Here is a 23504-nt window from a genome sequence, read left to right on the forward strand (position 1 = left end):
ACAGCACAAATGAACCTTTCCACAGAAAAGAAAATCATGGACTTGAAGAATACACTTGTGGTTGCCATGGGGGAGGGGGCAGAGTAAGATGGATGGGGTGCTTGGGGTTAATAGATGCAGGCTATTGCCTTTGGAATGGATTAGAAATGAGATCCTGCTCTGTAGCTCTGGGAACTATGTCTGGTCACTTATGATGGAGCATGATAATGTGAGAAAAAAGAATGTGTACATATATGTGTAACTGGGTCACCATGCTGTACAGTAGAAAACTGACAGAACACTGTAAACCAGCTACAATGGAAAAAATAAAAATAATTATATTTTAAAAAAAGCAAAAAAACAGACCCACGGACACAGAAAACAAGCTTATGGTTACCAATGTAGATGGGGTGGGGAGGGATAAATTAGGAGTTTGGGATTAACATATACACAGCACTATATATAAAATAGATAACCAACAAGGACCTAGTGTATAGCACAGGGAACTATATTCAATATTTTTAATAACCTATTAGGGAAAAGAATATATATATATACACACATACATATATGTGTGTGTGTGTGTGTATCTGAGTCTTTTTGCTGTACACCTGAAACTAACACTGCCTTATAAATCAGCTACACTTCAATTAAAGAAAAATTTACTTTCAATATACAAATATTTACACACAACTCTGCCTAGATACTAAAAAGAAGTAGTTAATATTTGCCCCAGCTGGGAGTTCCCACGGTGTTTCTTCCATCCCTGGCCTGGCACAGTGGGTTAAGGATCCAGTGTTGCCACAACTGCAGTGTAGGCCACAATGGCAGTATAGGTCACAACTGTGATGTAGCTAGGATCTGATTCCTGGCCCATATGCTGCAGGGAAGTCAAAAAAGAAGAAAAGAAAAATTTTACCCCAATTATACATAAGTTTGGATTTAATGGAATCTTGTTGATGCTTTTTCTTCATATCTGGCATTTTGTTTTGTTTTTTTTTTTGGGTCACCTCTGCAGCATATGGAAATTCCCAGGCTAGGGGTCAAATCAGAACTGTGGCTGCCAGCCTACACCACAGCCACAGCAACTCAGGTTCCCAGCCATGTCTTTGACCTACTCCACAGCTCAAGACAATGCCTGATCCTTAACCCTCTGAGCAAGGCCAGGGATTGAACCCATGTCTTCATGGATACTAGTTGGGTTTGTTACCGCTGAGCCACAATGGGAACTCCCTGCCTATATGTGGCATTTTGAAACAAGATGCAGATCAGTCTATTCATTGATACACATAGAAGCCCTATGAATGCAGATGGATACTGAAGTGTTCCCTCTGCCACTCAAATATCCTATGCAGTGTTGCCATTGTCAACACAGTTTTCTGAAATGATGAACAATTTTGTAAAATTCTAGATAAAACAAGGTATATCTTCCTTTGATTTACCTAGAGGCCACATTCCTAAAACTTAAGTGTATATTCAAACTATACCCACCCTCCAAAATCCTGTTTATCTGTAAACAACAGTGAAGGTCTAGGTGCAGATAATCCTAAACAGTTTTCAACTGCAGGGTGGTCCGGCAGGAAGTTTGATTCGAGCTGGTGCAGCAGGACACAGAACCGGTCTCGTGTACTGTGGAACATCTAACATCTCTGGGACTTGTTCGTTAAATGCCAATCATTGGGGCAATTAAGAATGCCCCACAGGGAGTTCCTGTCGTGGAGCAGTGGTTAACAAATCCGACTAGGAACCATGAGGTTTCGGGTTTGGTCCCTGCCCTTGCTCAGTGGGTTAACGATCCGGCGTTGCCATGAGCTGTGGTGTAGGTTGCAGATGCGGCTCGGATCCCGCATTGCTGTGGCTCTGGCGTAGGCCGGTGGCTACAGCTCCGATTCAACCCCTAGCCTGGGAACCTCCATATGCCGTGGGAGCGGCCCAAGAAATAGCAACAACAACAACAACAACAACAAAAAAGACAAAAAAAAAAAAAAGAATGCCCTACAATGTTCACACATCCCCGCTAGAGGTTAGCACCACCCACACAGGGAACTCCTGGCATCCCCTTGGCTGTGTGGGTTACCCTTTACTGTGACTCTATTGGTGACATTAAACAAGGGCAGGGTTCATGTGGCCCAGAGGTGCTGAGAAGCCCTATGACTGGATGTCTTCCTTTTCCGCAGGGGCTGAAGATCAGCGTGCTCTGGACCCTTTACTACGGCATCCTCAGTGCTTTCGCGCCTGTGTACAGCTGGATCCTGGTGCTCCGGGGCCTGGTGGGCTTCGGGATTGGAGGGGTCCCCCAGTCGTAAGTAAAGACCCCGCTCTGGCCACCCAGCCAGGCAGCCAGTCAACTATGTTCATGGCCTTGGAAGGATGCAAAGATAGTACATACGCTAGGGCTTACAGAGTCCAGGAGCTCTGATGGAGCCAGAGAATAGCGTCATTGTCAACACTGGCATGACTAACAACAGCAAAAGCAACACAAATGCTGGAAGGTCACAGATGTGAAATAATAATAAAAACAATAGATCTAGCATTGATTGGACATTTCTCTTTGACACGGTGCAGGAGCCCCAGAAGAGGTGCGTTATTGAGTTATTGCAATCTGTCCTACAGCTGAGGAAACAGACTCCGTGGGTGAAATCATTTGCCCCAGTCACACAGGGTTCAGGTGAACCTGAGAACCCAAGTTTGTTCACCTATAGCATCCGTGCTCTTAACCACCATGCCTGCTGCCTCTTACCCCTCCTAACCTAACTATGAGACATGGGATGAAGATAATTATCTCGAAGTTAGGTGTTATTTTGTTGCTGCTGTTGATAAGATACCATGAGTAGTCAGAGTTGTAAGAAGTCTCCTGGGAGGCAAGGGAATCCTGAAGCAGAGATTGGCAGATGGTGACAGGTGGGCTGAATCTAACCTGCTGACTGGGTCTCTAAATAAAGAGAGAACACAGCCACACTATCCATTTACATATTATCTATGCCTGTTTACATGCTATAGCAGTAGAGTTGCGTGGTCTCAGTAGAGACTCTATGGCCTGAAAACCTGAAATATTTACTATCTGGCCCTTTACAGAAAAAGTGTGTTGCCCCATTCTAAAGGATGAGGTTTATAGCCAATATTTAGTGTTTTTCAGGGGGCAGGTGCTGTTCTAAACAGTTTGCCCAGATTGTCTCATTTAGTCCCCCCAATAAGTTCTATTATCAATCCCATTTTACAGATAAAGAAACTGAGGAACAGAGAGGTAAAGTAACTTGTCCCAGAGGGCACAGCTAGAAGAGGCAGAATGGAAATCTAAACCCAAGCCCTCTAACTCCAGAGCTGGGGCACTGCATTTTACTGCCTTGCTATGGAGGATAAAAAGGATTTGGAAAGACCCAGAGCAGACTGGAGAAGATGTAGGATACCTCACAGGAAGGGAATTCAAGAAAAGAGGAAGCTGTCCTGAGTCTGAGAAAGGCTAATGGTCCAGCTCAGGTAGCCTGTTAGGCTGAGATGTGTGAGAACTGAAAGCAGAGATGGGACAGGTAGGCCAGGGCAAGCTTATTAAAGGTTTTGAGTGCCAGGCCAAAGAGATTGTCTAAGACAGTGAGGAGCCACAGGAAGTTCTTGAGAAGGGGAGGTACTTTAGAAATATTAATCTGGCAAGGTGGGCTGGATAGGTTGAAGGTGAGGAATCTTATTGCAATCATGCAGGAAATCTTTACATGAGGACAAGGTGGTTCCAGTTTATTCATTCATTCAATCAATGTCTCTTGGGCTCCTGCTATGGCACAGGCCAGTGTTAGGTACTGGGGATGTAGCAGTGAGCCAAACAGACAGGGTCCCTGTTACAGGCTGGCATTCTGCAAAACAGACGGAGATAAAGATTTGTGTGTTAAGACGTGATCAGGATCAATAACTGCAAGGGGGTGAGAAAAACAGGGAAGGACAGAGGGAGAAGCTGAGTTGCAATGCTATTACAACAGCTAATTGGGGTGTCAGCTGATTCTGTAAGGGGTCAAAAGCCGGGATGACCCTTTAGAGTTGTTTCAAATTGAGTCATGGTGGCTAGACCCTTGTACCCTCCCATCAACCACATTGGATGTGGGCTGCCCTCAAGGAGGGAGCATGACCTTGAGAAGTCAGCTACTTTTGGCCAAGGCAACTCCTGTAAGGCAGTCAATTCTGAGGTCTTAGCAGTCGACACTCCTGGTCATTCCAGAGGGCCTGTGTGCCTCAGCTCTGAAGGGGGCATCCAGATGATGCATCACAGTGTCTACTACAGTCCATCCCCTGTACCCTTTCGATGTGCCTGCATCATATAATAAATTCACCCCACCTGGGAACAGCTCCTCCAGGATTCTGGTTGGTCTTTTTCCTGAAAAAGACTTACAAGAAGATGGCTAGTGAGACAAGGTATAGCCACTACTGTGGCTGCTGGCCTCATGGTTACAACTGATGCCTATTATCTTTGTCCTCTGCCTCCCATTCTAGATCCCCCTCACCTTTGGTTGGCACTTCTGCTGATCTAGATAACTTGCCCAGGCCACACTGCTAGAAGAGGCAGAGTCGAAATCTGAACCCACTCCCTCTAACTTAAGAGCTGGGGCTCTAAATATTGCATTTCACTGCCTTGCTATAAAGGATAAAAAGGATTTGGAAAGACCCAGAGGAGATGGGGAAATGCAGGATACCTCACAGGAAGGGAGGTAGGGTGACCCAGACCCCATGCCTGAGGTCCCTAGTCATCATGCCCTTTTCAGGCCATTGCTACTGTTTGCCCATTTAATGCCAAGATTGGTCAGAGGATTATCAAGAGATGTCCAGTGTATCACTTGGGTGGGTGTCCCAGGAGATAACAGTAACCCTACCACCTCCTGATGCTCAGGATCAATTCCTCAGACAGAAAGCTGACTCCCTTTCTTGCCTGCTCATTTCTTGAAACAAGAAACCCAAAGTTACAGGGTGGAAGCTGTGCTTAAAATCAAATGGGATGCTTGCTGTGTCCCCTGGTGGAAGCATGTTCTCTCTAGGAACCAAGATGTCTAAACCCACAGAGCCTAGACGATGCAGGAAAGGGGAGTACCAATTCCTTTAAGTGGGTTGCTGGAATGATGGCAGTGGAGCCCACTCCTACTTCAACTCTCTGATTTCTAGAGCCATGTCTTCTTTCTCCACAGGACCATGTCATAGTCATTGAGTTAAAAGTGTACTGTGTCCTGAAAGCTAGTGCCCTGTCCTCACAGGGCCTCATCGCCAGCTGATGCCTCCATAGCACCTCCAAAGGCTGTTCCATCACTCAGGCTGTTACCCAAAGTGGGATCTGACTCCTTGTTACTCTAAAGCCAATAAAAAGGCAAGGTTGTTGGAAAGGACAATATGCTTTAAATCGGAAGCTGGCAACTGGTTGGGAGGGCAGACTCATGTCCAAAGGCCAGTTCCCCCCACTGACAATCAGTGGGCAAAAGCTTTTAAAGGTGGAGGAAGGGGACTACATGCAGAAATAGCATAGTCAGCTCTGACAGTCATCTTGAAATTTGTCATGCAGTGGTCTGATCAAAGGCAACTTGATTGTTAAAACAGTTCATCTCCAGTTCCAGGGTCTTTTGTTCCCATTTCCTTGAGGCCAAGTCTCAGAATTGTGGCAGCTTCTGTCTTTCTGTCATGGCTACAGTCTGGTCATCATGTAGTTAATGTCTTTCTCAGGGTAGGGGCGGGGGAGTTCAGTATCTGTAAGACAGCTCACAGGACATGGCTCAGAATATTATCTATAGGCCTTGAGAAGCAACTAAAGATCCTTGACTTTGCTTAATGAACAAACTACTATTGTTTTGCCCTGTTTGATTGTTTTCATTTGCTTCTGCATTTTCTCGCTTCTCTGATTCAACTTATTCTTTGACTAAACTTTTCCAAAGACAAGGCAGTGGGGTAAGGACCATAGGGTCCCCCTTTTCTTTGATACTCCTCAGTCTTGAGGAAGAATAAGTATGGAACAAGGAAGGGAATAAAGTTTGGGATAAAGAGGTTAATCATAAACTTGGCAGAGGAACTTAGCTTTAGTCTCCATCTCTATTTCAACTGTCTCCAACTCTGAAGGAGTGGAATGATGACTACTCTGGCTACTTTCTGCTGAAATGGGACATAGTCTTGCCAGATTTGGGGAACAGACACAGAATTGGGAAAACATCTCGAGTTCCAACTTAGTACCAATATTTTGCATTATGAGGGCATTATCTTTTTCTTTGTTTTAACCTAGGCAAACAGTTGAAAATTAGTAGACATGTTACAAATGAGGATAATAAGGTGAATCTTTGTATTATTTTCCAAATGTATTTTTTCTTAATGTTACAGCATGTCAATGCATTTGTTTGTTCCCACACCTTCGACATGTGGAAGTTCCCAGGCCTAATATCGAACTGGAGCTGCAGCTGCAACCTATGCCACAGCTGTGGCAACCCCAGATCCTTAACCCACTATACCACACAGGAACTTCCTGTACAACGTATGTTTAATAGGCCATAAACAGGCTGTTTTGGTTAGCCTGGAGTTCAAATTAAATAAGGCAAAAGCCAGAAAACTTCCCCATATCTTTTTTTTTTTTTTTTGGATTTTTAGGGCCACACCTGCAGCATATGGAAGTTCCCAGGCTAGGGGTAGAATTGGAGCTACAGCTGTTGGCCACAGCCATAGCCATAGCAATGCCACATCCAAGCCGCATCTGTGACCTACAACACAGCTCGCAGCAACGCGAGATCCTTAACCCCCTGAACAGGGCCAGGGATTGAATCTGCATCCTCATGGATACTAGTTAGGTTCGTTACCACTGAGCCACAATGGGAACTCCCAAATTCAATCTAATCCTAATCTTAACAACATACAAAATTCTTTTCTCAAAGGAACTTTTTTTTTCTGCACCCACAGCTTGCATAAGTTCCCAGTTCCGGGCCACGGATTGAACTCTTGGCACAGCAGTGACAACACCATATCCTTAACCTGCAGCACCACCAGGGAACTCCCTAAAATTATTCTCCTTTTATCTTTCAACAAAAATGGAGTTCCTGTTGTGGCTCAGTGGAAATGAATCTGACTAGCTTCCAAGAGGACAGAGGTTCTATCCCTGGCCCGGCAGAGTGGGTTAAGGATCCGGCGTTTTTGCAGCTTCAGTGTAGGCCGCAACTGGCTTGGCTGTAGCCAAGGGACCCCATATGCCATGGGGTGGCCAAAAAAGGAAAAAAAACTCCATTACTTATATTTCCTCTCGCCAACAATGCATATCCTACTTGTTTTACACACCAAAATGCCTCCCTTATCATTTTTACATATTACAACTTTTAAACCTTAAAATCTTAACAAAACCAAGAAAAAAAATAATTGAATTGTTTGTTATACCAGCATTTGTAAAAACTATTTTTAAGTAAACATTCCTGAAACATAATATTGCAAAGGTGTTTAACCAAAAGCTTTTACCCCATGTATCTCTGTTTTATTATTTATGATAATAGCACACATAGATATGCATGCATCTAGACAGACAGGTCTCATAGCTTTGTCTTAAAACATTTATGAAGCAAATATTTCAATATAGAACTTATTAGTCTATAAATAACGGTTGGAATAAGTTTACAGACAAAAGTCTCTTTTTTTGATTAGTTTGAAGTTCTACTAATTAACCCAAGGCTGAAGTCTCGGAGAGTGGACTGTGTTTGTATTTCGACATGATAAGAGTTAACTTCAAGCTTTTTTCCTAGGCATATTTTTGTTCACTCAAGGTCAGAATTCTGGAAATAGTAATTTATCAAGCCAGCTTTCTCTAACTGTATATGCAAAAAGAACCAGCTTTAGAATTTCAAAAAGTTTCATTTTAACATTTTTTCCAGTGTCTAAAGAATATTGTTGCTTTACAGTGTTAAAAAAAAAAAATCATCTCTTGGAGTTCCCTTGTGGCTCAGTGGGTTAAGGATCCAGTGTTGTCACCACTATAGCATGGGTTCTATCCCTGGCCTGGGAACTTCTACGCAGAGTGGCAAGGCCAAAACAAGAAACAAAAAACAACTTTTTTTTTTTAATCATAGTTTTCTTTGCTTAAATTTTTCTAATGAGTTGAACCTGAACTTTTCATTTTACAAAAGTCAACAAGAATACCAATCACACAGATGGAATACACACTCACATACCAGAAGGCATAACTTTCCCAAATCCTCTGAGAGGATGACCTATATGGAGTCCCAAAGGTCCCCCCAATACAAATGGTCCTCAATGGCAGACCCATGTCAGAAACAATTGGCAAATATGCCCAAATAGCACTTCATGTTCACAAACAGTCCTCAATGGCAGACAAACATTGGAACCAAATGGCAAAAATGCCCAAAGAGCACTTCATGCTCAAAGGAGAAGTTAGCTGGGTGCACCGGCGGACTTACTCTGTCTTGAGCCTCGTCCGCTGGTCCAGGTGCATCTTTTTTCCTTCCACCAAGGAAAAGCGTAAGTTGGCAGCCAGTGCCGATCAGAGGAGAAGCGGGGGGATCCCTGAAACAAATGGCTTTGGCAGCTACTAGGAACGTCCCCCGACTCCGCCTTGTTGGGGCCAGTAACCTCAAACAGCGGGTTCAGGTCGGCCAGCCTGGCGCTGTCATGGCGGCGGTTCTCCTGGAGGAAAACCCGGGAGAGCCAGTTGTCGCGAGAGCACAGCCCCACGCTGGGCGCCAGAGTGGCGTCTGGATGCTCCCTGCTCTTCCGAAGCCAATGAAGAGGCAAGACTGGTGGAAAGGAAAGTTTGCTTTATTTTGGAGGCCGGCTATGGGGTGAGGCTGGGGGTGGGGGAGCAGACTCTTGTCCAAAGGCCAGATCCCCCCACTGACAATCAGCGGGGAAGAGCTCTTATAGGTGGAGGGAAGGGGGCTACATGCAAAAACAGGACAGTCAGCTCTGGCAGTCATCTTGAAATTGGTCATGCGGTGGTCTGATCTGTGGCATCTTGATTGTTTTAAGGAAAGTTCATCTTTGGTTTCAAGGTCTGTTTCTTCCCATTTCTTTGAGGCCAGGTCTCAGAATTGTGGCAGCTTCTGTCATTCTGTCACGGCTGCAGTCTGATAAGCAGTTCCATCATGTAGTTAACTTTTTCCTGGAGTGGGGGTGGGGGAGTTCAGTATCTAAAGACAGCTCACAGGTAATGGTTCAGAATATTGTCTATCGCCCTTGAGGGGGAACTAAAGGTCCTCGACTTTGCTTAATGACCAAACTACTATTGTTTTGTCCTGTTTGATCGTTTTCATTTGCTTCTGCATTTTCTCACTTCTCTGATTCAGCTTATTCTTTGACTGAAGTTTTTCTACAGACAGAAGGTAGGCAGAGGACATGGGTGGGAAGGACCATAGGGTCCTGATCTGTTCCAAGGCCAGCAGCTTCAAGGTGGCATGTTATGTGAAAGGTCCAGTGGGTCTCATAGTTGTACACCCACTGCTGCATCTTCTTTGTTTTCTATCAGCTCCCTTAGTCCTCTGCACTGAGGGATCCTGTGTCAGTGAGTCCAGTACTTTGAAAGCCCTCAGATAATGGTGCAGCCTGAGATCTGTGGGCAGGAAAGGCAAACCAATACCCAGAACGCATGCCAATTCCAGTCAAGATGAATCACTGCTCCTTCCCAAATAGAAGATGTCCGATGTAAATAATTTGCCCCCAAGTGACATGGGAAGCTTCCATCCTGGGGGCCCCATGTTGGTCTCTGTTGCTAGAAGACTGGTTTTTTGGCAGCAGAAATGGTGAGAGTGGCATTGGTGGCTAGGATCAGGCTGTTGCACTACTGCAGCCCCCGCCTTCCAAGGGTCAGTAGCTCAGTGACTAATTTCTTGAACCTCTGGAGTGTCACAATGGGGGAAGTCTGGGGGAGATGATCTCAAAGGAGAATGCTAGTGCTAAAGCAGGGTGCTTAGATCATAGGCTCTGAAACCAGGCTACCCAGGTTCAAATCCTGGCTCTATTGCATAACAGCTGTGTATCCTTAGACAAGTCATTAAGCCTTCTATGCCTCAGTTTCCTTATCTCTAAAATGGGGATGATAACATGCCGACCCCTTGGGTCACTTAGAATATTAAATGGCGACACATATGAAGTACCCAGGATGGTGCCTAGTAGCCACACAATAAATGTTATCACGCATCCCATCCGGCAAAAGCTTTGGTAAGAGGCTCAGGTGCCAGTGAGATGGACAATGGACTCGGTTTGTAGTTATGGAAACAACAAATGTGGAGGAAAGGAGATGTGTGTGACCTAACACAGTAACAAATCCAGACTCCTTCTGCTACTTAAAGGTTGGAAGGACAGTGAGTGGCTCTCAGTTCAACTCCGTCCCTTCCTCCTGTGTTCATTAGTGATCCCCCAGGGCTGTGCAGAGTAGGTATTTGATGTGAACATGTGGATCTGGGATGAGCTTAAAAACCACTGGAGCTTAAAGCAGAGGCCATTAAGCCAAGCCCATTAATCTGGACTGGCAGGGACTTGCGGCCAATGAGCTCCACTTCTGCTGGCCCACCACCAGGAATTTTTGCAGATACAGCTATTGCCCCATTCGTGAGCCATTCATTGACTAGGAGACAGTTTTCCCCTAGCGGCTGGAAGGAATGAGCTCACAGAAGTACACATTAGGCATTCCCTGGTGGCACAGCAGTTTAATGATCCGGCATTGTCACTGCTATGGTGCCAGTTCAATCCCTGACCTTGGAACATTTGAAAAAAGAAGAAGTACACATAAATTCCATTCCCAGGGATGCTCAGGGAGATGGCAGCAGAACCAGCCTCCAAACAGCTACCTGGATTTTCTTTCCATATGAAAGAAGGGAAAGGAACCAGGTACTCAGAATATCCACAACGATACTTGCTCAAGACAGTGTCATGAGAAATATTCTTTTCTATGCCCTCTTCTTCCACATTTTCTGAAAATGACATAAAGGGTATAAGAGAAAAAATAAATCTTGAACAGTGCTGGAAAGCAAGAAAAGGGTGCTGTTCCTGGAACAGAAATGTGGAGGACCCTGTGGAAGATTGTAGGCAGATGGGACTCCAATGGCAGGGTAACTAGAAGAGAAAAAAACCACCTCCTAAAACTACAAATGGAAGAGGCCTTCAGGGAGGGAGGACAGGACACCAGGGAAATAAAATTAAGGACAGAGAGCAGCTGGGAAGGCCTTTACCCCTTACCCTATATCATGCTTGCTTACCTGCTCCCTACCCCCACACCCCAAATGTCATGCCTCCCCAGTTAGCTGTTCATTTATTTAATGCTCCTATAGCCCTTCTGTGTGTTTACTGAGATGTTGCTACATTCTAGGCACTGAACCATGTATTTTACATACATGACCATTTTTTGGCCACCCCCACAGCATGCACAAGTTCCCGGACCAGGGACTGAACCTGCACCACAGCAGTGTCAACGACAGATCCTTAACTCTCTAGGCCACCAGGGAACTCCTACGCATGACCGTTTTAAAACTCACAAACTTTAAGATGTAGATATGATTACCTCCCATTTACAGGTAAGAAAACCGAGGCTTTAAAGAAGTAACATATATAAGGTCACACAGTAAATGGCTCAGATTTATATATCACTTGACCCTCTAAATGTGGTCTCTTAACTACTCCACCCAGTAGCTATTTTGCCCAGGAGGAGAGCAAATAAAAACCACAAACAAAATTACAGAAAAAAAATTTAGCTACTCAGGAGAGTCAGTGGTTTTCCAACACTTGCACTCCAACTATTTAAGTAAAAATAATGTCTTTTTTTTGGGGGGGGGTCTTTTCTAGGGCCACACCCGTAGCATATAGAGGTTCCCAGGCTAGGGGTCTAATCGGAGCTGTAGCCACCAGTCTATGCCAGAGCCACAGCAACGCGGGATCCAAGCCACGTCTGCGACCTACACCACAGCTCAGGGCAACACCGGATCCTTAACCCACTAAGTGAGGCCAGGGATTGAACCCACAACCTCATGGTTCCTAGTCGGATTCGTTAATCACTGAACCACAATGGGAACTCCAAAATAATCATGTCTTAGTTATGCAAAGCTCTTATCTAGTTATAAAAAGGGCTTCCCTAAATTCATCATTTGGAAACATTTAGTCAAAGATATTTTTGTGTAATTAAATGTAACTAAGAGTTTCCATTCATTTGGAATTTACCCAGTTGTACTACCTCACAAAACCAAGTGAAGAAGATTTTACTATATAATTTTTTTAAAGCTCAGCAATCAGAATTCCTGGAGTTCCAGATGTGGTGCAGCAGAAGCGACTCTGACTAGGAACCATGAGATTGCAGGTTGGATCCCTGACATCATTCAGTGGGTTAAGGATCTGGCATTGCCCTGAGCTGTGGTATAGGTCACAGACTTGGCTTGAATTCCGAGTTGCTGTGGCTGTGGCGTAGGCTGGCAGCTGTAGCTCTGATTGGACCCCTAGCCCGGGAACCTCCATGTGCTGTGGGTGTAGCCCTAAAAAAAAAAAAATCAGAATTCCTTATTGTGTACTCTGATTTTTAGTATAAATACAAATTATCAAAGTTATGTTCAAATGATATTATGGAAAATGTTTTTCTTTCATTTTTTCCCCCCTTTGGCCATGCCTTCAGCATGTGGAAGTTCCTGGGCCAAGTTTCAAACCTGTGCCACAGCAGTGACAATGCCAGATCCTTAACCTGCTGAGCTACCAGAGAACTCCACTTTCAGTTTTATTGAGATGTAACTAACATACAGCACTGTATAAGTTTAAGGTGTACAGCATAGTGACTTATACAGGAGTCCCCTCGATCAGTGGGTTAAGGATCTGTCGTTGTCACTGCTGGGCTCATGTAACTGCTATGGCACTGCTCTGGAATTTTCACATGCCGCTGGAGCAGCCAAAATAAAAAATTACTTACATATCTTATAAAATGATTACTACAGTAAGTAATACAAATACGGTCAAGGAGGAATCCATCCTCTTCCCTGATTTTTGCCTTTCTAATTCTTTCTCTCCCTCTGTTTCCTCTTTTTTTTTTCAATCTTCTTTTTTAATTTTTTCTTTTTATATTTTCTAGGGCTCACCCTCGGCACATGGAGGTTCCCAGGCCAGGGGTCTAGTCGGAATTGTAGCTGCCAGCCTACGCCAGAGCCACAGCAACGCAGGATCCGAGCCACGTCTGCGACCTACACCACAGCTCATGGCAACACTGGATCCTTAACCCACTGATCGAGGCCAGGGATCGAACCGGCAACCTCATGGTTCCTTGTCGGATTCGTTAACCACTGAGCCATGACGGGAACTCCTGTTTCTTCTTTCTTTTCTTCCTTCCCCAAAGTAGGTGTTCACATTGATCCTTGGTGATAAGCAATGGCATTAATAGTGATGCTGATAATAATAATGTCAGTGGAATGCTTACCAAGTTCGGGGCACCATGCTAAGCTCTCTTTACACTATCTCATCTTGTCCTTTGACCAACCCTACTATCCCCATTTTACAGATGAGAAAACAGAGACTTAATGATCCTGAGTGACCTACTTAAAGTCACATAGTATAAGTGGAGTATAGAGTTAATTTTGCTTTGTAACAACCCCCGCCCCGAGCACTTACAGCTTGAAACAGTAACAATGTACTTAATTCATGATTCTGCAGTTCAATCAATAAGCTGTCTTGGTCTCTGCAGGATGTGTCAACTGGTGAGTGGGATGGGGACCCGCTAGGCTAGCATGGCCACAGCTGACTCATCTCTGCTCCACAAGCCTCTCATCCTCCAGCTGGCTAGCCCAGCCACCGGGTCAGATGGCACCTGGGCAGGGTCCAAGAGCACAAGCAGAAGCCAAAAAGCTTGGAACTGGCACCATAACATTTCTGCAACATTCTATCAGACAAAAGCAAGTCCGAAGGCCCAGAGTGGAGGGATGGGAAATAGACTCTGGATGGAGGGAGCTGCTGAGTCACAAGGGAGTCCAGACAGAGGCAGCAAAAACAGTGGGGCCACTTTTGCAAACCATCTACCGATGGCAAAACTGGGTTCAAATCCAAGTCCAGCTATTTGAAAGCATTATGAGTTTATTTAGTCAGAAAGTCCTGGTAAATCATGAATGTCCACGGATCCTGACTTGAAGGTGATTCAGGAGATGTAGAGCTGGTGATTCTGAGCAGGTTCTGTTCCCTTTAAGACAAAAAAGAGGGGAAAAGGGGGTTCCCTTGCGGCTCAGCAGGTTAAGGATCCAGGCTTGTTACTGCAGTGGCTCATGTTCTGTCTCCAGCCTGGTAAATTCTGCATGCTGCAGGTGCAGCCAAAAAAGAAAAAGGAAGGAAAAAAAAAAAAAAGACAGGAAAGAGGAATCACATTTAGGTGGCCAAATAGTTACATTTTCTGCCTATTGAAGCTCATCAGGAAGGAAGAGACTTTAATTCAAGCAAAGGAGTTCAGTGTAACTTTATTTTTATCATCACAAACAATATGTACTTGTTTTAGAAAATTTTTAAAATGCAGATAGGTGCCAAACAATAATAATCACCTCTAATTGCATGTACTACCTCACAAAAAACATAGAGGGCACAGGCTGGCACCAGGGCAGATGGTTTCTTATTTCCAGGGCTGTATATTTCAGCAGAAATGCCACTTACCCACAGGGTCGGGATGGAAGCTTGCCTTAACTGGCATCTTAGGGAGTTCCCTTTATGGCTCAGTGGAAACAATTCTGACTAGCATCCATGAGGATGAGATTCCATTTCTGGCCTCACTCAGTGGGTTAAGGATCTGGCGTTGCTGTGAGCTGTGGTGTGGGTCACAGAAGCGGCTTGGATCTGGCATTGCTGTGGCTGTGGCATAGGCCGGCAGCTCTAGCTCCTATTTGATCCCTAGCTTGGGAACTTCCATATGCTGTGGGTGCGGTCCTAAAAAGACAAAAACAAACAAACAAAAACCAACCCTGGCATCTTGGTAGTGTGTTAGCCGCTCTTAAAAGACCAGACCAGGTAGCTGCCTACCTGTTCTACCCTGGGAAATGCCTCAGAAATTTCTTCAGATTGGTATCTAAAATGAGCTTGCTCACAAATCTGTCCTTGGCACTGCTCTTTCCCCCAAAGACCAAGCAGAAACACCAAGCAGATCACAGGTCATTTCTTTCCAAGCATGTGATCCAAATAGCAAATCTCTAATTGCCAACGGCTGTAAATGAGATTATTTGCAGTGGGAATTTATTTTATGCCTGTATCAGCTGCTTCTTGGCATTGCTCATTTCATTGCTCATTCTTTGACTCTTCAATGTGATTGTAATAATCATCATACTTTGGATGAAGCTCAAACAACTCTTTTTCATAATGACCTGCTATAAATAATGGCCAGATGTATCCCACAAGATTTGCTGCAAGAATTACAGTAAAGATGTTTCTTGTAACACTAGCTGCAAAAACAAGAAATTAAAAACAATCTAAGTATTAATCAGTGGACTTGCAGCTGTTAAAAAATAATCCGGTAGACCTACATATATTACTGTGGAAAGATTTCCAATTGTCCTATTAGGAATAGATCCTGAGACTGAGATTTAAGAGCAGGTAGCTTTCTCTGCTGCACATTTTCCAAAATTGTCCCATTTGAGGGACAAGGAACTGTCATTTGCTGAGAGCTGCTCCGGAGAAGTTTAAATTCCTTGATGCCATCTGGTCTGCCACACAGGTTGGTAAAGCAAGCTTTAAAGACCCAATAAAGCCCTTGGGGAGAATTTGCAGATGCTGGCAATGGGAAGTTGGACCAGCATGCCTGGAAGTGGCAAGCATTGGGGCATTTTTTTTGGTGGGTGAGCCACTGGCAGTACCCCCACCACATGCGTGAAGAAAAGAGGAAAGGAAGGAAGTTGAGGGAGGGAGGGAGGAAGGAAAGTAAAGGGAGGGAAGGAAAAAGAAAGATATAATGTTGCTTAAATTTATTGTTATTTTTATATAATTATTCCAGTGTGTATTAGCCACATTGTACATTTCATACCTATGGCTCATTTATTTTGTAGTCTGTACCTCTTAAGGTCCTTCACCTAATTCTCTCCTCTCCCTTACCCCCTCCCACCTGGCAACCACCTGTTTATTCTCTTACCTATGACTGGGTTTCTGTCTTGTTATTGTGTGTTCATTTATTTTGGTTTTTAGATTCCACATGTAAGTGAAATCATACAGTATTTGTCTTTCTCTGTCTGACTTTATTTTACTAAGCATGACACCCCCTTGGTTCATTCATGTCATTGCAAGTGGCAAGATTTCATTCTTTCTTATGGCTAATATTCTACTGTATGTATGTATGTATGTACACATCTTTATCCATTCTTTGGTTGATGGACACTCAGGTTGTTTCCACATCTTGGCTATTGTAAATAATGCTGCCTTTAACATAGGGGTGCATGTATCTTTTCAAATTAGTGTTTTCATTTTCTTCAGACAAATATATAGGAGTGAATTGCTGGATCATATGGCAGTTCTGTTTTTAATTTTTCGAGGAACCTCCATACTGTTTTCCATAGTGGCCCCACCAATTTACATTCCCACCAACAGCTCAGTTCTCTTTTCTCTACATCCTTGCCAATGCTTGTTATTTGTTGTCTTTTTGATGATAGTTATTCTGACAGGTGTGAGGTGAGATGTTGTAGTTTTGATTTGCATTTCCCTGATGATTAGGGATGTTGAACATCTTTTCATATGTATGTTGCCATCTGTTATGTCCTCTTTGGAAAAATGTCTATTCAGTTTTAAATTTGCATATTCATGTACAGAGAGAAGGGGCTGGAGGGTTACAAGGCAAATTGCTGTTAGTTATGGCTTTAGGGAAGGGGGTTAGAAGTAGGGGTAAGGAGGAAGAGGAAGATTCATCATATATTCTGCATTTTTTTAAATTTATTTTTTTAATATTCCATATTGATGCGATACTTTGCATATTGCAGGATTATTTACAATGAGAATGCATTTGGGTACTACTTCCGTGCCTAAAATAAAGACTGCATCCTCTAAGTTCATTATAAAAGTAAATCCTTGACATCTAAGAACAGGATTATATTGGCCCTTAGAATATGCTCCTGCACATTTTTTCATGGTTGGTAGTTTGACTTTAATTTGTGGAGGAAATGTAAACATGCTTCTTATTTTATTATTGACTTAAAAAGCAGGCGTTCCCATCGTGGCTCAGCAGTTAACGAATCTGACTAGGAACCATGAGGTTGCGGGTTCAATCCCTGGCCTTGCTCAGTGGGTTGAGGATCCGGCGTTGCCGTGAGCTGTGGTGTAGGTCGCAGACTCGGCTCGGATCCTGCGTTGCTGTGGTTCTGGTGTAGGCGGCGGCTTCAGATCCAATTCGACCCCTAGCCTGGAAACCTCCATATGCCGCAGATGCAGCCCTAGAAAAAGGCAAAAAGACAATAATAATAATAATAATAATAATAATATCAGCACACCATTTGGAGAATAGAATAAAATTTCAGAGTCATTCATGGTAATCACTAATCTTTTACAACCATCGCAGTTTTGGTCTCCATTCTCAGAACTGACTTAAGGAAATTCCTAATGGGTTTTGTTGAGAGGTACTTACAGGCATATAAATTGGAACAACTGTTTGGGGGAAGCACTTTGGAGATATATATCAAAAGCTTTAAATATGCATACACTTTTACTCAAATTCTACTACAGGAATCTATCCTAAAGAAACCACATGTAGACAAAGATTTAAGCCTAGAGATGCCTACTGAAGTATGTATTATAATTGTGAAACCACCCAAATAGGGAAGTGTTTGATGGGCTGCATAATATAGATAGATCTGGGTTACAATTTTGGTTCTTCTGGAGTTCCCACTGTGGTGCAATGGGTTAAGGATCTGGCATTGCCACAGCTGTGGCATAGGTCACAGCTGTGGCTCAGATTCAATACCTGGCCCAAGAACTGCCATATGCTGTGGGTGCAGCCAAAGAAAAAAATTTTTTTTGACTCTTCTACTTACTAACTTACTAGCCGTATGATCCTGGTCAACTCACAACTTATCTGACACGGATTTAGAGATGAAAATAAGGATTAAAGATATACACACATGCAGTGGGAATTAAAATTACCTACCCCATTGACTTGCAACATTTATTGAGGGAGAAAATTCACATAAAATATCTAGAAGTTGTTTGGCACATGGCAAGTCCAAAAAAAAAAAAAAGCAGCTATTATTAAGGAAAATTTAGTTTGTGAATATGATGGAGTATATGTGTGTGAGAGGATTTAAAATGGCGTGGAAATATACTGTTTATAAATCCAATAAAAAATAGGGCTCAAGGAGTTCCCATTGTGGCTCAGTGGGCTAAGAACCTGACTAATATCCATGAGGATGCATGTTCATAGGTTGCAGATATGGCTCAGTCCTGCATTGCTGTTGCTGTGGTATAGGCTGGCAGCTGTAGCTCCTATTTGACCCCTATCCTGGAAACTTCCATATGCCATTGGTGTGGCCAATAAAAAGACAGAAAAATAGGATTCAAAATTCTTGCATATGATCTCAGGGGTTCAAACAGAGACAGCAAGATTAAGAAAAGAGAAAGGGATAGGAAAAAAACAAACAAACCACCAAAGCGGAAAGGGGATTTACTAAAACACTCATACTGTGAAGGAAGACTAGATGACATTGGCTTTTCTTCATACTTTTCTCTAAATGGAGTATGTCTAAACTACTAAAGCCCTAGCCTTTCCTCTGAGGTTCCTGAGAATTCTCCCTTCTCTGGACAGAGGCATCTTTTATTGTAACCCTAAGATCTTTTACCAGCAATAGAACTATTTCTACATCTTAATGGTATTGCTGAGACCAGCATTGAAAAAGTTAGATGCTTTGCAGGAAAAGGTGTCATAGGTTGGGCTCCATAGAAGCAGACAGACTGAGGCAGAGATTTTTGTATTGGTGATGTATTTGGGAAATGCTCTCAGGAGGAAACTGTAAAAAGTGAAAGAGGCAAGACAGGTGAAGGGAATAAATTAAGTGATGTTGTTTCAAGTGATGTCTAGACTCAGCCTGATTCCATAGGGAGCTCTAGAGTGTTCATTTTTTCATAAGGTCTGTTTTACCTTGAGGCAGGGTAGTCTGCAGCCTGCCCTAGAGAGAAAGGGTATAACTAAATCAGATACCTCTGGGGTGAGGCAGGCAGCTCCAATTGCTCAAAAGCAATCCTAAGAGAGGGTTGCATTTATGAACTGTTAGCAGCAGCAGCTGGCAGGTGGTTATGATAATCTGGTAAAGGGGTCTAGCAGCATCTGCATCAAAATGGTTAATGGAAATTAACTTCTCTCTACTCCATCTACCTTATGAGGAGCAAAGAGAGTAACAAGTTCATCCAATAGCTCAGATGCCTGGCTTAGGTGGTAGATGAAAGAGAAGGACTCATCTTTCTTTCAAAATGGAAGGCAGCATCGGGGAGTAGTTTGGAAGTTTCCTTCTCTTCCCAGCATGTCTGTTAGCTGAGCAAGTGAAAGGGAGGGGAGGAGATGAGGAGGTAGTAGATGGATGAGGTAGCCAGTATGGTTGAGACATTGGTTACACTGAGTGAACAAGTGAATCAATTGAGCAAATAAGAAATATTTTGAAGATAACGAGACCAGGATTTCTCAATGTTGGAGAAGAGAAGTACAAACATGGCAATTGTAAAGGTTAGAAAAAAACCCTAAAGTGTTGGAATTAAAAGTATCAGTATGAACTCATTATTTGAAAAAAAATATATATATATATACACACAGATAGGGAAATAGTTTTAGATGTATGGTATGCATGTGGAGGGGTAGAGGGAGAGAGACAGAGAGAAAGAAGTAGAGAGACAGAGGTATCCAGAGGAAGGATGGATAGATAGATTTCCTGTCTCTACTGAGAGGGCCTAGAAGCAATGGTAACCCCCATAGCAATGAGCACACTGAGCATTCAGATCTTGGTTTCTAAATACCGTCCCTTGCCAGAAGGAATCAGAACTTCTTAGAAAAATGACTGATCTCATTGGTTGGGGCGAAGAAAGTACTTATGAGCCTGGACACCTCATTGTACCAGAAGGTAAGAAAGAGCTAAAGGAATGGTGGACATGTGTCAGAAAGACATAGGAACCAGCTTAAAGGGGCTTCCACTGACCAGATCTGTGTATCAAAATAATGAAGTCTGAGTATCAAAATAATAAAGGCAGAGTTCCCATTGTGGCTCAGCAGTAACTAACCCAACTAGTATCCATGAGGATGTGGATTCAATCCCTGGCCCCACTCAATGGGTTAAGGATCTGCCTTTGCTGTGATCTGGGGTGTAGACCACAGACACAGCTCAGATCTAAGTGTTACTGTGACTGTGATGTAGCCTGACAGCTGTAGCTCCCCTAACCTGGGAACTTCCATATGCTGCAGGTGCAGCCCTAAAAAGCCAAAAGTAAAAATTTTAAAAAAATAAATAAAAGCAGTAATGGATTATAATCCACTGCATAAAACAGGAACCTACAAGTCCATATTAATGAAATGAATGCATAAGAAGGTAGGTAGATGGATGGATAGATAGATGAAAAGAAAGTTCTTCCTTACAGTAGAATGACAACTAATAAATGAAGAAGGAGCTATGGAATAATAAATACAATTTGCTATTGTAATGGTGGTAGATTCAGGCAGAAATCATCAAAGGATGGAATGCTAAAGCTGGTGAGTTCAGATTTTATGGGGAGCAGGATATTGTTCTCACACAAGGTATTTATTAATCACAAATGGAAAATTGATAACTTTAGGATGGAAACATCTGTCAGAAAACTTGATCCTGACAAGTGGTGAAAATTAATGTCACCAGTGATGGGACAAGTTGACATCATGTCCCTGCTGTGAGGCACTGGGAAAGAGTGCAGCATCATTTCTGTGAGGTTCCTGACAAGAAGACATGGGCTGAGTCTGGTCACAAGGAGACATCAGATGGACCCAGGATGAGGGACATCCTATGGAATGAAAGACCTCTTCTCCAAGACTATTCAGGACCTGAGCAATAGGAAAATAGATGGAAGTAACCTATCATCCCACCCCTCTTTTTTCACCTAGATTCACTGGGTTGTGGGGAATACTCAATGACAGGAGTTGCTAAATGTGAGAATCATTTGGTTAAAAACATGGATGCCAGGACCCCACCCCTGAGTCTGTTTCTGAAGTTCTTGGGTGGAGATCTACATATTTAGCCATCATCCCCAGAAATGGTCCACAGATCACCCTAGGAGGAATGTTGGCCGCGGAATTCAGAAAACTAGCCATATTCACACTCAGGCCTGACCTTAGCCCCCTTTCTGTCTTTTGCTTTCCCAGGGTGACGCTGTACGCTGAGTTCCTTCCCATGAAAGCCAGAGCTAAGTGCATTTTGCTGATTGAGGTAAGGAGGATGGTCTGTGTTCTGGAGATTACTCTGTTTCTGAGCAAGAGATTCCCAGGCATCTTGAGCCATAGGACAAGGAAAAGGGGGTTTAGAAAAATACAGTAGACTCAGTAGGCAAGGATTTAAATGGATCAGTTATGCTGATTTCAACATGGTTGTTAGGCAGTATGGATTAATTCTTCGATGGACAAGAAGATTCAACCTACCATCCCTGAAAAAAGAAAAGTGACAGGCAGGTAGTATGTCTTTCTTGAACTAGAAATGACTTTTATCTGAGAGTTGATGCTGAACAGTGTAGCTTGAGTGGGCCAAACTCCTGCCCCCTAACCATATCATTCTTCTTTACCTCTGTTTGTATCCAGATTCACCCATGTCTTGTGTGAGATCTCCACTCATGGCCACCTCTGTGGCCAATGGGCTGCCTTAAAAGTCGCTTGGACCAGCCAGTCTCTCTCAAGCCCTCTCTCTGCCGGGGTCCCATGACCTATTTTTGAACCATGATCTAGAAGATCTCAGGGCAAATATATAGCAGCTCAATGGCCCTCCTCCATGCAATGGCAGTACTGTTTATTTGTCCCTGTAGGACACTGAGGTCCACAGTCACAACCCTCCCCAATCACCATGATCATGTCAACTATATGGATCGTATTGACTTCACAGCCCATCTTAGCCATCCTGATTGCATCTGCCCCTGACCAATCAGGGTGGTGGTCAGTTGGTCCACACTGGTGCAGATGAACCAGTTTTTCAGATTTTGAAATGCCTCTGTGCCAGCTGACTCCGATCACTTACTAGCCCTCATCACCTGACACCTGTCCTTTCTAAGGACTCCCTAGAACTCCTCGTGATCCAGCAACTAAAGAGTTAACACCTGGTACAGTCTGGTGGGGTAGGGGAGGTGTGTAACCCATGTTGATTCTGACTGGCCAGTGCTATAAATTGTTAGCCATTTTGACTGTCAACTCTGGTTTTCAGCAACTGAAATGGACTGTGGTTACTTTAAACAAAAGGAAATTTGGAAAGGCTCTTGGGGGCTCCCAGACAGGGAAGATGAAGGACAGTATTTTGGAATGGACAATAGTTGTAGATTCAAGATTGCAGCAAGGACCAGCATACTCACATTAGGATACTTTGAAGAGGGTTTCGTAAAGGGACTGTTTATAAAGTCCCTGAGGGGGCAAAGCGAAGGAGTGATTAGCAGCCTGGCCAGCCTATGACCACCCTGTAGGGAAGGAGCCAGAGGAACAAGCACCCCAATCCCCCTTTCTTCCAATCTCCTGTGGGGCTCCCCTTTGGCTACACCCAATGTGAAACCAGAGGACAGGGAGCCTGAATGCAGTCCATACAAAGAGGAGGTGGAAAAGGATGAAGAAGGACTCAGAGAAGCAGACAGAAGATATTCAGCACCACAGAGAAGAGGCAATTCTTGATAAAGGATGCTGGGGCACTATTGGGCAAGGGAGGTGGATGTCAATAGACAAAAAACACTGTGTACACCACTCTATTGACTTGCACAATATTGATCACATTGATCTCCTTAACCAGAGCTGCCCACTGGTTAAGTGCACACTGCAGGGGGCACCATGCAAATATAATACAGTGTGGATGGCACCCTCAGGAGATGGACAACATGAAGGCCCTGGCCCATCCATATGGACCACAGGAAAAGTGATGACCATTCGGACTTTCCCAACCCTAAGGACCTCTCACCCATGTAGATAAGCTTGTCTACAATGATCCTGGAATTGCTCACCATGGTGACCAATGCTGCCCCATTACTGACGGCCATTCTCCCGTGCCAGGTGTTCTGGGCCATCGGGACGGTGTTCGAGGTCATCCTGGCTGTGTTTGTGATGCCCAGCCTGGGCTGGCGTTGGCTGCTCCTTCTTTCAGCTGTCCCGCTCCTCCTCTTCGCTGTCCTGTGCTTTGTAGGTATCCCTTAAGAGATTTCAGCTTTTGCTACTTGATCTCCTGCCATTTGCTGTATTTTTGTGGGGAGGGTATGGAGAAGGGTACAAAGCCATTTTTTTTTTTCTTTTTAGGGCAGCACCTGCAGCATATGGAAGTTCCCAGACTAGGGGTCAAATCGGAGCTACAGCTGCCAGCCTACCCCACAGCCACAGCAACTCCATGTCTGAATCAAATCTGCAGCGCACACTGCAGCTTGCAGCAATGCCA

The 23504-nt window shown here is 43.8% G+C and overlaps 1 protein-coding gene across 1 annotated transcript in view; it reads left to right on the plus strand.

Annotated features, from left to right (window-relative positions):
- The window catches only part of SVOP (SV2 related protein), a 101711-nt gene that overhangs the window by 50225 nt on the left and 27982 nt on the right, over positions 1 to 23504 (plus strand). The window contains exons 6-8 of the mRNA XM_021073883.1: positions 2157 to 2281; positions 21260 to 21323; positions 23129 to 23254. Of these exons, the coding sequence (XP_020929542.1) occupies positions 2157 to 2281; positions 21260 to 21323; positions 23129 to 23254 (315 nt within the window). The remainder of the gene's footprint in view (positions 1 to 2156; positions 2282 to 21259; positions 21324 to 23128; positions 23255 to 23504) is intronic.

This window comes from Sus scrofa, chromosome 14 (genome assembly GCF_000003025.6).
Source record: "Sus scrofa isolate TJ Tabasco breed Duroc chromosome 14, Sscrofa11.1, whole genome shotgun sequence".
Classification (NCBI taxonomy): domain Eukaryota; kingdom Metazoa; phylum Chordata; class Mammalia; order Artiodactyla; family Suidae; genus Sus; species Sus scrofa.